Source organism: Onthophagus taurus, chromosome 11 (assembly GCF_036711975.1).
Source record: "Onthophagus taurus isolate NC chromosome 11, IU_Otau_3.0, whole genome shotgun sequence".
Taxonomy (NCBI): domain Eukaryota; kingdom Metazoa; phylum Arthropoda; class Insecta; order Coleoptera; family Scarabaeidae; genus Onthophagus; species Onthophagus taurus.
The window spans coordinates 2,885,506-2,902,119 of NC_091976.1; the positions used below are offsets into that span (position 1 = coordinate 2,885,506).

The 16,614-nt window shown below is 35.5% G+C and overlaps 2 protein-coding genes and 1 long non-coding RNA gene across 5 annotated transcripts in view; 1 reads left to right on the plus strand and 2 right to left on the minus strand.

The window, feature by feature from the left end:
• Window positions 1-16,614, minus strand: part of LOC111416286 (uncharacterized) — a 228,921-nt gene that overhangs the window by 194,153 nt on the left and 18,154 nt on the right. The gene's annotated exons all lie outside the window — the stretch shown is intronic.
• LOC139431956 (uncharacterized) lies at window positions 593-2,472 on the plus strand. Of its 3 annotated transcripts, XR_011641987.1 has the most exons (5): window positions 593-763; window positions 833-863; window positions 943-985; window positions 1,050-2,145; window positions 2,198-2,400. XR_011641987.1 is itself a non-coding variant. In XM_071200266.1 (3 exons), the coding sequence occupies exon 3, from the start codon at window positions 1,050-1,052 to the stop codon at window positions 2,028-2,030; it is 981 nt and encodes a 326-aa protein (XP_071056367.1). In that variant the 5' UTR covers window positions 594-763; window positions 833-985; the 3' UTR covers window positions 2,031-2,472. The 3 variants fall into 3 exon arrangements, 1 of the variants encoding a protein (XP_071056367.1); XR_011641986.1 differs by having other exon boundaries at window positions 594-763; window positions 833-985; XM_071200266.1 differs by having other exon boundaries at window positions 594-763; window positions 833-985; window positions 1,050-2,472.
• On the minus strand, window positions 5,960-9,992 carry LOC139431933 (uncharacterized). The gene is made up of 2 exons (XM_071200232.1): window positions 9,276-9,992; window positions 5,960-9,211 (listed from the first exon to the last, which is right to left on the minus strand). The coding sequence occupies exons 1-2, from the start codon at window positions 9,829-9,831 to the stop codon at window positions 6,039-6,041; spliced, it is 3,729 nt and encodes a 1,242-aa protein (XP_071056333.1). The 5' UTR covers window positions 9,832-9,992; the 3' UTR covers window positions 5,960-6,038.

Below are 16,614 nucleotides of genomic sequence, written 5' to 3' on the forward strand. Positions count from 1 at the left end.
AAAAAAAAAAAAAAAAAAAAGAAAAGAAAAAGGGAAAAGGATTGTTTATTGAAGCTCCTCCTATGCTCCTCCCATGCTCCTCCTCAGGCTCCTCCCAAAGTGGAGATGGAAGAGTGGGGATGGGAGTGGGGGAAATCTAAAATTCCCCCCCCCCCGGTTGCCAGGAAAGTAGAGCCAGAAAAAAAGTACCCCCACTCTAACTCCGCCCATTCCCCACTCCTCCCCCTTGTCACGCCCCACCCCACGCCCCCCTTCATTACTCTAGTATAAGAAGGCACCTCCCAGCCTTTGAAAGTCACTTAAGTGTTTGTGTTCTTCAGTTTTTTGGTAAGTACAACCTTCTTTATTATCATGTTTATATAACGTTCATTTTCTCTCCATCACTACAGCTCTTTCTACAACTTTCTCTTTTTTGGTGAGTAAAACTATATTTGTTTTGTATGTTTATATAATATTTAAAATTGATTTTTCCACTCCTAGACATCCTTGCTCATTCAGCTTTCTCTTTTTTTGCTGTCTTTTATTTGGTAAGTAACCTTTTTTACTTTGCTTATATAATATGTAAAATATTCTTGTTTTGTTTCATCATAACAGTTCTTTCTACTTTGTTTTTGTGAGTACAACTTGTTTATTTGTTTGTTATGTTAAATTGTTATTTTTATTTTTTCAATTCCTACAGGACCTTACTACTGATCACTTCCATTTTGTGTTTGATCAGTTCGATCAGTTTTGATAACTTCGTTATCTCGGCGACTTTTTTCTGGTAAGCCTTATAGCCTTCTTTTCCTTTGCATATATTGTTGCTAATCTGTTTTTTTTTTCATTCCTATAGCTCCTTCTATTTTAAATCTTAATTTTTGTTGGTAAGCATAACTTTATTATTCGAACGTTTGTATCATAATATCTACAATAATTTTTTATCATTCACATCCTATCATTCAGCACCCACTGCAATTAGATTTTAACGTTCTTTTCATCAAGCGATGTAAGTATACATGATTTTTTATTAAAATAAAATAAATTAATGTATGAATCTTTTTTTTATCAAGATGTCTCAAGACGGTTTTAGTCAAATTGATTTAACTGCTCCCGGTTTCGCCAGCAGCCAGGAGTCATTCCTGTTAAACAGTTTTGACATAAACCTGTTGAACATATCGACTGTTGAGAAGGCGCTGGATCCAAACGTGCAACCTAATGAGCAGCCGATGGATCCTAACGTAGAATCTAATGCGCAGCAAGATCCGTCGCTTCTGAACGTCGCAGGTTCCGCGAATGTCGACGATAAAAATGTGAAACGCCTTTCACTTCGTCGGAATTCGGGGAACCGTGAACATTGGAAGAAGGCTGCAGGTGTGTGGGTACCGTCAGAAAAGTATAGAGAGGAAAGAAGGGAGGCACGTGCTCGTTCGCGACGTAGCCAACGCAAGTATGTGTCAGTTGAACAAGCGACCCCGTCGAAGGTTGAAATGACACAGTCGAAAGTGGTTACCGAGAACGAGTCCGATAAATCCGACGACTCTCTTGCTTTAATGGCGGTATCACAACACTGTAGTAACCGGAAGTATCTTAAAGCTACTAAGGCTTCTTTTTCTTCTTCTAAAGCTTCATTGGCTCCCGTTACTAACTCAAATATCCCTAACACCGAAATTCCTTCGTTAAGCCCGAAAGTACACATCTTAAGGGTTGACAATATTCCTGCTAATATTCCTGCTACTTCAGATATTTCCGATGTGTCTGCCAGCCTTTTTTCAAACGCAATGTGTACAGCAGTAGAAACAACCAAAGGGGAGATTTTGGCCGAAATTAATAATTTGTATCAAAATTTTTATAAAGACCTTCATGCAAAGGTTCTTCAATTGCAGACCTCTTTGAGAGAACTTTCACAGTTTAGAGAAGGGCTGGCATCGAGCTGTAACAACCCTTTAACAGTATCGCTCGACATCACCATAGCATCATTAACCTGTGAAATTAAAAAGGCTGAATGTATTTTATCTAGTTTCACTACTAATAGCGTAAACTTCCCTTCCTAGCTTAAAGATGACTAATAATATGGATAATATGAGAGTTAATCATATGCTAAGACTATGTGAAGTGGAGCAGAAAGTTGCCTCGTTGGAGGTAAAATTAGATGCTATATTTAAGTTGGTACGTTATACTTATAATACTTTTTTCCATGTCATTAATTTTATCTTCTCAGCTGCAGAGTGTGTCAGAATCGGCTGTGGTGAGGGGTGAAGTGCATGTGCAAAACATGCACATTAACCGTTGCACATGTGTAAGTTCACCGACTCCGGCACCGACTCCGGCAACGACTCCGGCAACTACTCCGGCACCAGCAGCACCACCACCTCCTTACCAAAGATATCAAGAAGAGGAGGAGGAGGAGTGGTAACTACTCCTTCTCTTCTTTTATTTATTAAGTTAATATTAAGTTAATTATTAAGTTAATTATTAAGTTAATTATTAAGTTAATTATTAAGTTAATTATTATTTTATACTTCCAATATACTCAATATATCTATATAAAGTTACTTTTGCTATATTTTCATTCAGTCTTATCCTGTTAATGTTATAATTCATTTAGTACGAGAATCATGATCGACGAGAAATTAAAATGTCTACCGCAACTTCTAACACTGCCTATAGTAAATTTTAGTAATGGTTCGGTCGAAGAACACTTTACAAGACACAGCAATTTATTTGGTGGAAAATGTAAGCGAGGTTTAATTGTAGGACCCTCTGGTGTCGGAAAAACAAATGCTATGTTATCGCTTTTACTTGCACGTAATGGCCTCCGCTTCCTAAACTTATACTTATGCTCCAATTCGTTATACCAAAATAAGTACGATTTTTTAAGACGTTTAATTGAACCTATAAAAGATTGCGGTTACTATGAATTTTCTAATATAGACGAGTTCATTCGACCGGAAGATGCGAAAGAATATTCGGTAGTCGTATTTGACGATGTTTCCTGTACAGGTCAAAATGTCATTAAGGAATTTTTTTCGTATGGTCGACATAAAAACATTGATTGTTTTCTAATTTGTCAAAGTTATAGTGCAATTCCAAAACAATTAGTTCGCGATAATTGTAACTTTTTGGTGTTATTTAAACAAGACTTAACAAATTTAAAACACGTATTTGAAGATCACATAATGAGCGATATGGAGTTTCATCGGCTAAAGGAAATTAGCGATGCTTGTTGGGAGAATAGACACGGCATCCTAGTTATTGATTTAGATTGTAGTGTATCTAAGGGACGTTACCGTAAGGGTTTTGATAAATTCATTGAAGTTTAAAACTAACGACTTCAGCTGTACAGTTCGTAGTAACTTCACATACATCATACAATGAACAAGACGATAGCTGCAGAACTTATCGCGGCACGAGAAGTCGTGAGAGACAAAATTCGTTCTTTAAAAGAAGACTTAGAGGAGTCAAGGATTCGGTCGGAAACCGCATATGCACCCATCGCAAGACCCTTACAGGATATTGTCGCAAAACTTGACACTGCGCCTTTACTATCCATTCCAAAACGAAGTTTATCTCCAAAAGAAGAAAAATTGATATCTAAGATACAACGCTACTCGCCGGATATTTCTGACGTACCAGCTAAAACCGAGACCGAATATTTTATTCGAAAACCGAAAGTTCCATTAAAAGAACAACGACGAAAATTTGCTACATCGACTCCTGAAAAAAGGTTGGTATCTTCTCCCACGTCTTCTCCTCTTGGTCCATTAGCTCATGCAGAAGAAGAAGTATATGAAGTTCCGCCGGGCGAAGAAGAAGAACTCCTCGATTCTAGCGAGGATACCGGAGCTCTTATTTCGGACGCACATAATCGAATAGAACGACTTAAAGATGAAATAGAAGAAAGATTGGAGTCTCCAGAGGTACAAGCCGCTTTGAGTCAGTTTCATCCTTTGCCCAGAACGTATATTGTTGGTTTAACAACTGATTTAAAAGATGATTATGATCGTTTATACGGTGTTCGCGAAACTCCCGAAGGTTTCTACATTGGAGTCAGTCCTGTTCACTTTGAGGATCAGGATATTCACGTTGGAAACTTCAAATATACGGGAACCGTTGGTTTATACGATTTACTATTTAAAAACGAACCGGGCAAATTTACAATTCAGGACATGCGCAACTACAAAGATATCTTACTACGTTCAAATGCTCCGTACATTAATTACATTCCAGAGGCAGGTATGACTACTGAGGACGACAGTGGGAAATTTCAGAATATTATCAAGCCTATCGTTGAAGGTAACAAACCCAAGGTGCATTGGGCTAAATACTGGCCGAATCCGAAGAAAAAAGTCGGTGGTGCATTACAAAAACAAGTCGTTCCTGGGGCTCTTATCGAATACGAGTATTGGGACGATCCCAACGAACTTGTCGACAGACTGCGTTTGTTGATGGCCTCGCAAACTGCAGGTCATTCTGCACATGTCAATGAAATATCATCAATAATATCGGAGCTAACAGAGGCCGAGATTATACGTTAAAATATTATCATAAATATACGACTCTCACATTTTTTGTTTTAAAACACCGACGTTTGTGAACTAGAGCAGATGAGTTTAAGCAAGTTCGGAAAACATTCGTCTAGTATGACGATCGATAAGTTTGGTAAACACGTACACGGACACAACATTGCTGCTCATTTTAATAAACGTGAAAACTTACAACGATATTTCAAACAACCAACAATACTTACGTTTAGCGGAGATGGAACTACGGATACAACGGATAATTATTACATTATTCAAAATTTAGGTTACGTAAGTAAATATATAAACTTTTTATATATTGGTGAAATAGTGAAATACCGATTTGAAGGAGACGTTGAAATGATTATTAACGGGAGTATCTTCGATCCAAATAAAAAGTTAAATGTTCTCTTCTTTGGAGATAAAATAGTTTGCAAACCCACAACGAAGACCACTTTACTCAAGAAACCATTTATGGTAGAACTGCTCATTGAAATATCCAGAAAATGAGCGATATTAAAAGGTCCGTCGTAAACGAGTTGCACGCGTCCGCGAGGAAAAAGTATAAACGCAGACGTGTTATTATAAAAGGTTTAACGGACTTATTTCAAGCTGATTTAGTGGAGATGATACCTTATTCAAAAGCAAATGGTAATTTTAAATATATTCTAACAGTTATTAATGCTTTCTCAAAGTATGGATGGGCTGTACCACTAAAAAACAAAACTGGCAAAGAAGTTACGCGAGCTATGGAAACAATTCTATCGGAAAAGCGGAAAAACATACCGAAGAATCTGCAAACGGATAACGGAAAAGAATTTTACAATGAGGATTTTAAAAAGCTCATGTCACGATATCACATCAATCACTACAGTTCATTTTCCAATTTAAAGAGTTCTATTGTTGAACGGTTTAATAGAACAATAAAAGAAAAAATGTGGAAAGAATTTAGTATGCAAGGTAACTATCGTTGGTTGGAATTGCTTCCCAAATTAATTCTGGATTATAACAACCAAGTTCACAGGACGATAGGAATGAAACCTAGCGAGGTAAATAACAGAAACGCATCGACACTGTTAAAAACTGTATATAATTACATAAAAATTGCCGATCCTTATACCAAAAAATTTAATGTCGGTGATCACGTCAGAGTGAGCAAGCATCGACACGCCTTCACCAAAAACTATACTCCCAATTGGTCTAACGAAGTGTTTACAATACATTCTGTTCGTAATACTTTCCCAACAACATATCTGCTCAAAGATGCATCCAATGAAAAAATTATGGGTGGTTTTTATCGAGAGGAATTACAAAAAGTTAAATATCCTGACGTCTACTTGGTGGAAAAAGTGCTACGGCGAAAAGGAAATCAAGTGTTTGTGAAATGGTTAGGATTAGGTCCGTCTCATAATTCTTGGATCTCAAAAACTAACGTTCTTTAAAACGTATAAAGACCTATATTTAAAAGTTTACAAGACTTTATTAACAATCGAACATTACAAATACATTATTATTCTTTACAATTTTTTTAAATTAAATTCATTTATTCGCATTCAATCTTTTTATCAACCAATGACCCCACGCCAAAGTATTACATCCGTTCGGCAATATGTATCGTTTATCATCGCACGATGAAAGAGCAATTTTATTCTTTAATTCGGTATACATAGTATGAAATTCTGACTTAAAAATGTACATTTTTTTATGAACCGATCCGCCACATTCAACCACACGTTTATAATCGGTCACGCTTAAATGTTTATCTATAACATATTTCTTTACTCCTTTAGCCTTTTTTACATTATCATTCAACAAGGTGATGCAGTACGCCTTAGCTCCTGTTCCAACAAATGACGTTATGCACCTGTTTGGATATTCATCTTTCATTCTTCCCAACACAGATCGACCGCGAGGTATATTGTGTATATTCTCTAACGGATAATTGGACGTGTCAAAAAATTCAATATTTTCTTTTATATCCTCATATACATTGGGAGTAGTAATTTCTAGGATTAGGGAATCAGTATCGGTGTATAAAAGTGTTATGTTATTTCCATATTTAACTTTTAAGTAATCATAGAAGAAGCTGTACATTACGGTTTTCGAAAGCTCTAATATACTGAAACCCACATACAGCGGTTTGCAATAACGAACTTCCGCGACGTTCAATTGAACGGCTATCAAATTATCGCAAAATATTTTCGAAGATTTAAAATTTGGTTTAGCTATTAGGGCTTCCACGCCCGGTTTCTTATGACGACATTCCCAGTGGGTAACTAGTCTTATATCCACTCGCTTTTCCACATTTTCCATTGTCTTACCGTATACGATGTTATTCATTGCTTTGTAATGATTTTTTTCAAATTCATTCTTAGCTTTCGCACGTTTATCGGAATTGAAATCGATGTAGCTCCGCATCCAGTTGGATTGTTTAAATTCTAATACTCTGTAAATCTTCGTTAGTTTCAATCCGAACTTGATACACTGCTTTAGATTCACGTAATGAATGATGTATTTTGTTTTATTTTCCAAATTTGCTATTAACTTTGCATTTTTTGAACCTGGGGGTACAATCCGTTCTGGACAAAATGGCAAATCGTTGTGTTCATCATGTATTGCTTCCGGATACTCTAAATCTACCTCGAACACGTAACCCTTTTCGGAATCGTCTTCCGTATTGTAAATATCTAACTTTTGAATCTCTTCATCTGATAGCCATCGAAATCCCCCCGTCGGTAATTTTCGTCTCATTGCGTGTCCATACAAATTCGTAGCGTCGAGATACAAAATATAAGATGGGTCTTTGGTTTCATCAAATTCCATCATTAATTTATTGTTAGCCTTCGCACTGCGTTTAGTGCACATACTTAATCCACCGCGAATACCATTTTTAAAGAAGTGTAACATGTCTATGTCCGTTAATAATTCTAATTTTACCCCTGTCATTCGTAATAATGCATCCCAACCGAAGCCCGGCGCTGTGAAGTAATGACATGGATCTAAAGAGTAATACTTCATCGAGATGGTTCGGAAATTCTCAAATACGTCCGCCAAAAGTAAAACGTCAGACGTTAAATAAATGTCGCTATATTCGCCTAAAGTGCGACAGTTAAATAAGTTCCACACCGTTTGTGCACGACAATAATTTTCTTCGGTTATACTATCGTCGCATAAAGTATTGTAAAAACTACTTCGATCTGGCAGAGCGGTAAGATTCAGCTTTTCGAATGAATCCACAAAGGAATACGGAAAAACTCCTTTCTGACGTATAAGTCGAAACTGTTCTTCGTTCCTAAAATATTTTCTGATTTGAACGCATTGGTTGTCTTCCAAAAATGAACCCAACTTCTCTAGCGATAAAGCCATAAACCTAAATGAATCCACAAATCTCAATTTCATATGAACCCGCCTTAGCTTTCCCTTGCTGTCAATGTTTTCTCCTACGATAATTTTTTTCGAAAATGATATATACTTTTCTTTATTCTGTGCTATAACGTCCACGTCTTCTTCTTTTAATGCCATATCTTTCACAAACATATGACAATCGTAGTTCGAAAGATTGTGAAAGAATATCGGTATGAACTTTGGTAATTGATAATTGATGTTACATACAGCATGTGCGGGTCCTCTATACAATCCAGTTAGGTGATCATGATCGCACACTTTATTACCTTCTTTTATTTTGTGCGAACAAATGTGACAGATATCCTGCATCTCGTGTATTAATCTATCAATAGGTGGTAATGGGAGCATTTCTTTTGGTTGGCTTAAATAATTTTTGTATATATTCAGAACGTCATGTTCCAACTTGCTCATGAAAATTTGAGCAGCATTACATCCGCGATATATTTCAAACTTCGACAATGATTCGTCATATGAACATTTTATATAATATGCAAATGCATAAGGTTCGTGTTTGAAACATTTGACGGAGTATGAATTATCATCGTTAAGTTCTGTTGCTTCCGCATCGGCGATCGGTTTCTGTAATGCTTCAAAATCTGCATACACCACGAACGGTATTTTTAATTGTCGTTCAAAATTTTCGAACTGTAGTATATTTTCCTTTTCTTCATTTCCATATTTATTTATTTTCAAATTTGTTGTTGGTAAAATTGCCCTTACCTTGCTGCAATCGTCACTTTGATGACGGATAAGTTTATTTTCTGACGTAAAGAATACCAAGCATCCGTCGCAAATATACTTTTCATGACCATTCTGCGATGCTTGCGATGATAGTAATCGAGACAGATTTTTTATCCAACAATAGTGACTATTCCCGGAATCATTTGTAACCAATAATAAATTTATATGTCTTTCTTCTTTTTGTCGACATATATACATTGTAATTATGTCATAATTCATAACACCGTCTTTAAAATACTCATTTATTCCATATACATTAATAGATAGTTTGTTCTGCTTTTCAAATACAGGTATATCTCGTAATTTAACTGGAAAAACAATATTTGAATAGTCTAAGCCGCAGTCTAGGTAATTCGGATACGAAGATGTCCTCTGTGGTAAACCGTTCGGTTCATGTAGTGCGGATGTTACAGCCCATGCAAAACATGCATCATCCGCGTTTTGTATATTTATCACAGCACGCTTTGCTTTTATTTGCGATGGTAGATCGATGTAATTAGATGCTCTGATAGGATTATATTTGTTTAAATTTAACTCCATATAGAGAATTTGCATTAAAGTCCATCCTAAATAAAATATTGAAACATTTATTTTTTAATATATAGGTATATTATGTCACATTACGCTTACCTGAATCTCGTTCCTGGAATTCTGACATTTTTGATGAAATTTCATCAATAAATTCCTTATATATTTTATACAGATCCGACGCTAATGATACTACCTTATTTTTCGTATTGAATGATTTTATTTCACAGTCTTCCTTTGATTGTAAAAAATACAAACCAAAACATTCCATATTTAATTTTACATTTCGGTGAATATCGATTGCGCTTTGTATTAGATTTAGTATTTTTTCTCGAATTCTATGAGAAAATTCATCCAAATCCACAAAAAAACCTTCTTCACTTATTCGATAACTGACAATTTTGTCACCGAATGCTCCAGCTATTCTCTCCACTCCGTCATCGATTATAACAAAAGCGTTACGCTTGTGTGCGTTGCTTCGTAAATGTGCAGAGTAACATTGTCTATTTACATAATCATCGCAAGCCTCACATTTTACTGCTTTTGGAATTTGCGGTGCGTCAAGCTTGATTCTCTTGCCAATACAAGATAATCGTTGATGTCTTTTTAAATTGTCAACTCGAGTAAAACTTTTTCCACAATCCTCACACACGACCATTTTACAATTTAATGTTGTACACTTCTACTTGTTATGAAAGAACTACGTCAATACCACATTTCGCAGGCGTTTATAAACCCTCACCGCTCCTGAAACTTATTGGGGAGGAGGAGGATGCATCGAGTGCGTTTGTATACATGTATATTTATAACTCCGTATACCTCTGCATAATAAATTAAAAAAATATCTCGCAGGTAGATCATGACTCACTTACTAGTATTAAGTTAATTGACCTCCTCCTCGAACGTATCCCCCCAAAAAATTTGCCGATTCAAGAACCTCCTCGCATATTTTAAAGCTCCGTATACCTTTACACAATAAATTTTAAAAAATATCCCGCAGGTAGATCATGACTCACTTATTTGTATACCTACATGTCCCAAAACCGTATACCTTTGTGTACAATAAGTTAAGAGATATATCGAAAACATTACCAGTTCATTGAGAAGCGTCGAAGGATAAACATAGTAATTGTTTTCATCTAGGTAAACAGGTTACATATAAAGATAAATTTTTAATAACATAACCTAAATAAAGATACATTTTTAATAAAGATAAATTTTTAATAATTTCGTCAAAATAACATGACCTTCTCAAGTTAATTGACCTCCTCCTCTCTTCATCGAATCTCCTCCGACCCTCAAAAGAATCGCCGATTCAAGAACCTCCTCTCCTCATCGAACCTCCTCTGACCCCCAAAAAATTTGCCGATTCAAGAACCTCCTCCTAGAACGCAGGTTCGAGGAGGAGGTTCTTGAATCGGCGAATCTATACTACTTTCGTGCACAATTGCCGGTCGTCTTTTAACTTGAGTGAGTACACTACAACTGATGAAATACTTCACCCTTTTAGAGGGCGTTGGAGTTTCATACAGTACATATCTAGTAAGCCTGCGAAATACAGTATTTTGTTTACAAACTTTGTAAACTGCGATTTATCAATTATTGGCACTTGGAGAAAATTGATTCTTTAATTAAGCAATTTGAAAATTTAAAGTTAAAAATGGCAACTCAAAATTCAAATCAACCCGCTATAAGTGCCTCCATAACTCAGACCGAAGTAAATATAATTCCTAAATTTAAAGGAGACTCTATTGTACCTCCAATGTTTATTGAATTGTGCGAAAACATATTAAATACCTATTATGGTAGAGCAAACCCTCATAATTCTGTAACTCCACTTTTAATAAACATTATCAAAAGTCGTTAAGCTTAATTGCGTGTCGTGATTTTACTAGTTGGGAGTCAAATGCCAGATAGTTCGTGTGAAGTAGTACTTTCAATAGAAAGAAGATCTGCAAGCGATTTTTTCAAATCGATTGTCACAAGTAGCTGCAGCTATTTAATAATTAATCTTATCTTTCAAGATCAACAACAAAAACTGTTGGAAAGGACGAAGGAGTGAGAGTATGTCTCCCCCCAAGGGGTCGAGCAAAATGGAGGATTTTCCAAAGAGGAATAAGTCCTCGAAAGGTAGTGGCGACCTGAGAGCGTCTACCATGGAAAATGAAGAATTAAGAGGCTGCTTGGAGCAGCTTAAAATGCTTATAGGTAATTTGACCAGGCACGGAGTGAAGTTCCGCGATCTGACAAGATTCATCGAAGATGAAGAGAATAGCAAAGAGAAGAAGGCGCAAACTCCAGCAAAGAAAGTGAAGCCAATTTTGGACAGCGAAGTAGTATTGGACACCAACAAAGTTGGCGAAAGCGATGGTAGTTTCATCCAGGTCCAAGGGAAGAGAAATAAACAGAGGAGGTTAACGAAAACCAAAAAGGTTGACGACCTGGTCTTACCAGCCTCTAAATCTGAAGAGGAGGAACATCAAAAAACGGCACAGAAGGAAGAGGAAAAGCCCATAAAGGTGAATCCTCCACAGAGAAAAATAAATAGATGGTCTCTCGCATTATTCTACAATATTCTAGACATTTCAGCTCTCGCTGCCTACCTAATTTATACGGCAAATAATGAAATGATGCAAAAAAGAAGTAATCCACGTAGCAAAGATTGGTCGCAAAATATTCAAATAATGTGACACTTTCCCCTCTAGGGCTGGCATGGCGAAAAAATCTGTCAATATTGTCGACAAAACCGTTTTGGCTTCCACTTCTGGAGTTAGCGAAAAAGATAAAACAGGAAGGAAAAAAGTTGTTGGTGCCTGTTATATATGTAGTAACATGGAAATTCGAAAGCGAAGAAAAACAAGAAAAAATTGTGCCGATTGTTGTAAACCAATCTGCAACGAACATTGTCAAACCATAACTAAACGAAGATGTGACGTATTTATAAAAAGCACTTATGGTCTCTTAAGGTGATGGAGAAAAATGGTCTCATCAATAAACCAGAAGGCATTTTTATGTAATAAGGGGAATGACCAACTTCAAAATCTTGTACATTTTAATATGTTGATTGAATTTTTTTCGATGACAAAACGTTGATAATAACGAGAGTCAAGTGGGATGATAGACGCGGGTAGCGGGAGTTGAGTAGAGAGTTTTGTGCGGACCGTAAAGTGAGTTGGTTGTGGGTGAAGAGTATAAGAAATTAACAGTTTATTTTTGTTTTTGAGTAAAGTTTTGGGTACGTTAGTTTATAGGAATAAATTAAATATAAGTATTAGTTAATAATTTTTATTATTGTTTTTTTGTCGTTTTATTAGGAGGTTTATTTGATTATATTTTATATTTTAATTATTATTATTCTTGGGGTTTATTTTAATACTTAGTTCATTTTATCTATTTTATCTTTTTGTCTTATTTTTAAATTGTTGTAAATAGTGCAATAAATTTAGGTAGAAAAAAAAAACATTCTTCTTTTCTTTCTCTTTTGTTTACATCCCTTATTAATAGGTACCACGTTACAAGAGTTTAGAAAGAGCGGACCCGTGGGGAAAAGAACCCCTGAAAATGTTCAAACCCTTTTATCAACCCCGCACTCGGGAAAGGTAACATTTAATATTGATGAGAAAGGTTGTCACCTCAAGTTACAGCAGATCTTCAAGATCCTCAAGTCTTAGCCGAATGTAGTACAAAAAGAGCACACCTAATGGCCCCTGAGCACGCTGAAATTGTCACTGTTGTCACTGAAAGTTTTACAATCACATTGTTATGGAGCTATTATTGCTTTCAATACAAAACCGCTAAATTCTCGTGTACATTTATCTAAATATAAATCTAAAAGTTCTTTACTAGAAAAGTTCGAGCATAAACGATCCAAATTGGACCAGGAAAAAAAACAGAAAAGAGCTGCAAACATTTTTGAGCAGAAGTTAAATGTTTTGAAAAACTTAGATATAGACGTTGATGAAAGAAGAAAACGTTTAACCGCTTCTAATTTTTATAATGTTTGCAGTAGAAAGAAAACAACATCAACCGCAAATTTAGTTAAACGAATCTAATACACCTGTGAAGCAACAAGTAGATCTAAGGCCGTGCAGCATGGTATAGTAAACAAAGAACTTGCTATAAAACAGCTAGAACAACAAAAATTACCCCAAATTTGTGGAGAATGCAGTGAGCATATTTGCAAAGACTGAAGGCTTTTTATACCAAAGTCATTTGTTATTTTGTTACCAGTTTCCAAGATATTCATATTTTGTGTTGTTATTTTGCTTTTAAGAAAGACTGTTAGTTTATATTTTTTTACTTTTATTTACTTAAGGGAGTAGTCTCATGTCCAGGGCAAACATTGTCGATTTTTTTTTTGATATATTTTGAAAGTCAATCAACACAAACAATATATTTCTACTTAAAAACATAAACAAGTCTAAACAATTGAGGAGCTCGCGTGCAAAACCGGATATATCCACTTTTTACACAAACTCCTGTTTTTGTGGTTTTAGAGAGTTGGGCGTGAGATGTATCGATAGAAGTATTCACTTGCGGCCAAAACGAGATATATCCCATTAAAATCGTTACGTAAAGTTTGCAATTTGGAGCAAAATCGATTATATCCAGATATTGTAAGCAAAAACGGATATATCCATATCTACAAATTTGTGCGAGTTGGCTGCATATTTTAGTTCGTTACAGGTATTTCTGTACTCTTGTAAAGCTTTTCGAACAAAAGTAGTGTTTTTATTGTTTGAATCTGACTCGTGATTATGGAGGAAGAAAATATTAGTGTAAATGAAGGTAATAATGGAAGTAGGCAAAGAAAAAAACGCATGAACAAAGAAGAGTTGCGTAAAAAGGAAAAGTAGGGTTAAGTTGTTTCTTAAAAGTAAGATTTGTAAACAATTTTTACATTTTTCAGATACTCAGATTCGTGTCCTTTATTAGAAAGCTTTACACGTCCTTGCCATCATGATGGTAAAACATACGAGTGCTGTAAGGTAAGCATGAAGGATATTCAAAATTTAAGAACACAATTTTATAGTCATGTGGACAAAGTCCACCAAGATACATATCTGTGTCATTACATGTCTGTTATGCCAGTTAAACGACGCAGACAGAATAAAGAAATGAGACATAGAGACGCAACGGTTGCTTACATGTTAAAGTCTAATGAAAAAACTGTTAGGGTTTGCAAACAATTTTTCTCAGCTGTTTTCGGCGTAACTAAACACAGACTTCAAACAGTTGTAAAGGTTTTGGAGGAAGGAGGTGTGCCAAAGGAGAAACGAGGAGGTGATAGAGTATCTCAGAAATCTCTACCACAAAAAGAAAAAGTACGACAATTTATCGGCAACTTGCGAGGTAAAGAAAGCCACTATAATAGAAAAAAGTCCAAACGTTTATACCATTCCGCAAACCTTTCAATGGCAAAATTGCATAAAATGTATAACAGAAGATGTGATTCAGAAAATAGAGTCAGCTATGATATGTTCAGAAACGTCTTTTTCAATGATTTTAATATCGGTTTCTCATCCCCTGCATCTGATGTGTGCTCCAAGTGCACGAGATTGAAGGAGCAAATAAAACACACAAAAGACCTGAAGAATAGACAAACCCTTATTATGGAGTACCGGATTCATAAAAAAAGAGCAAACACTTTCTATGAACTCACCAACGAAGAACCTGATAGTAGTCTAACCTTTTGTTTTGACCTTCAGCAGGTCCAGCCGCTACCCCGTACACCAATCGGAGATGCATTTTATTCTCATCAAGTTAGTTTGTATGCTTTTTGCTGCGTACCTATGACTTCTCGATATCCAACGTTTTATGTATGGACCGAAGATTTAGCTAGCAGGGGAGCTACTGAAATCGGTTCGGCGTTGTTGCATCATCTTCAAAGTTTAAATTATGAAGGAGTAAATCTTGTCAGATTATTCTGTGACGGATGTGGTGGGCAGAATAAGAATTCGCACATCATTCACACAGTAATGTATTGGCTTAAAACCAAGTCTCCAGATAATGTGACAGCAATAGAAATAACATTTCCTGTCCGAGGGCATAGTTACCTGCCTGCAGACAGATCATTTGGTAGGGTGGAAAAAATTTTGAAAAGAAATCCTGTCATAATATCGAAAGAGAAATACATGGAATTTTATGCAGAAGTCGGTTCGGTAAAGGCACTAGGTTCTGACTGGCAATTGTGTAATATCAAAAACCTAGAAAACGTGTACAAAAAAGTTAAAGGAATTTCTGACTGCAAAATAAACAAATTGCAAAAATTTACAGATAGAGATAACAAAACTACTGTTAAGGTAGCGACGTTTGAATATTACCGGTTTAGGTCGCCTACCACAACTTGGCAATCGCTTATCAAAAAAGGAAAATCCGAAACAAACCTACAACTTAGTAGGTTGCCATTACGTAATTGCATACCAGATAAAAAGAAGAAAAGTTTGATTCATTTGATAAAAGAACATTTTGGAGAGGAATGGCAAGACCGGGAAGACCTTTTGTGGTACAAAAATTTGTTAGTCAGTACCAGAGGAGGCGAGAAAGATACTTTAGAAAACAATGACATCCAAGATGATGATACAGAGCTATGCGACTGTCTTCATGAAGAAACTGCAGTACATATTTAATTTGTTTTGTTAATTTAGTTAGTACTTTACTTTTAACTTGTTTTTGTTCATTTTGAGAAAAATAAAACATTTCTTTTGTAAAAATGTCTCATTTTTGTGCAAAACCGGATATATCCAATGTTTTTTTGCCAATAGCACCGAACTGATTACCTTTTTAACAAAAAGATATGCAGTAGTCAGTTGGCTAAGCTTATTAACGTAAAATTGTATTTTCGAAGCAGTACTTTATTTTTAAAATAATGCGTGAGGTGTTTTTTTCATCTGCTGAAAAATTTCTAAAAATGGATATATCCGGTTTTGCACGCGAGCTCCTCAATTGGATCTCTACGAAGAATATTTTATACATAAATATAAAAAAGAAAATACAGACAAGTTACTTAACGACATTACAGACATAAATAATTTCCGCTTTTTCTTAAAAATGATTTAATTCAATACACTGCATGGATATTAATTGGGAACTACACCACACTACACTTGAATTTAAATTTAAATTTCCCGCTAAACGCTAATTCCAACCGACAATAACGTACATATTTACATATTACTTCCTCAGTCCACCGCCATCAATCAAACTAAAAGATACGACTCATAGCAAAAAGATTAAATTATTTCTTCGCTCAATATTTTCAACATCCTTACAAACTCAAAATAGATATTCAACAATTCGCCATCATATTTGGATAATTTTTGAAACTTTAATAATATTTTCTGACCCAAACTACTATTAGTGGACACTTTGAGGTTAAGTGGAACGTGAGAAACACACGGAATAGAAATAAACCTTCATATTAACAATTTCAACGAATTTT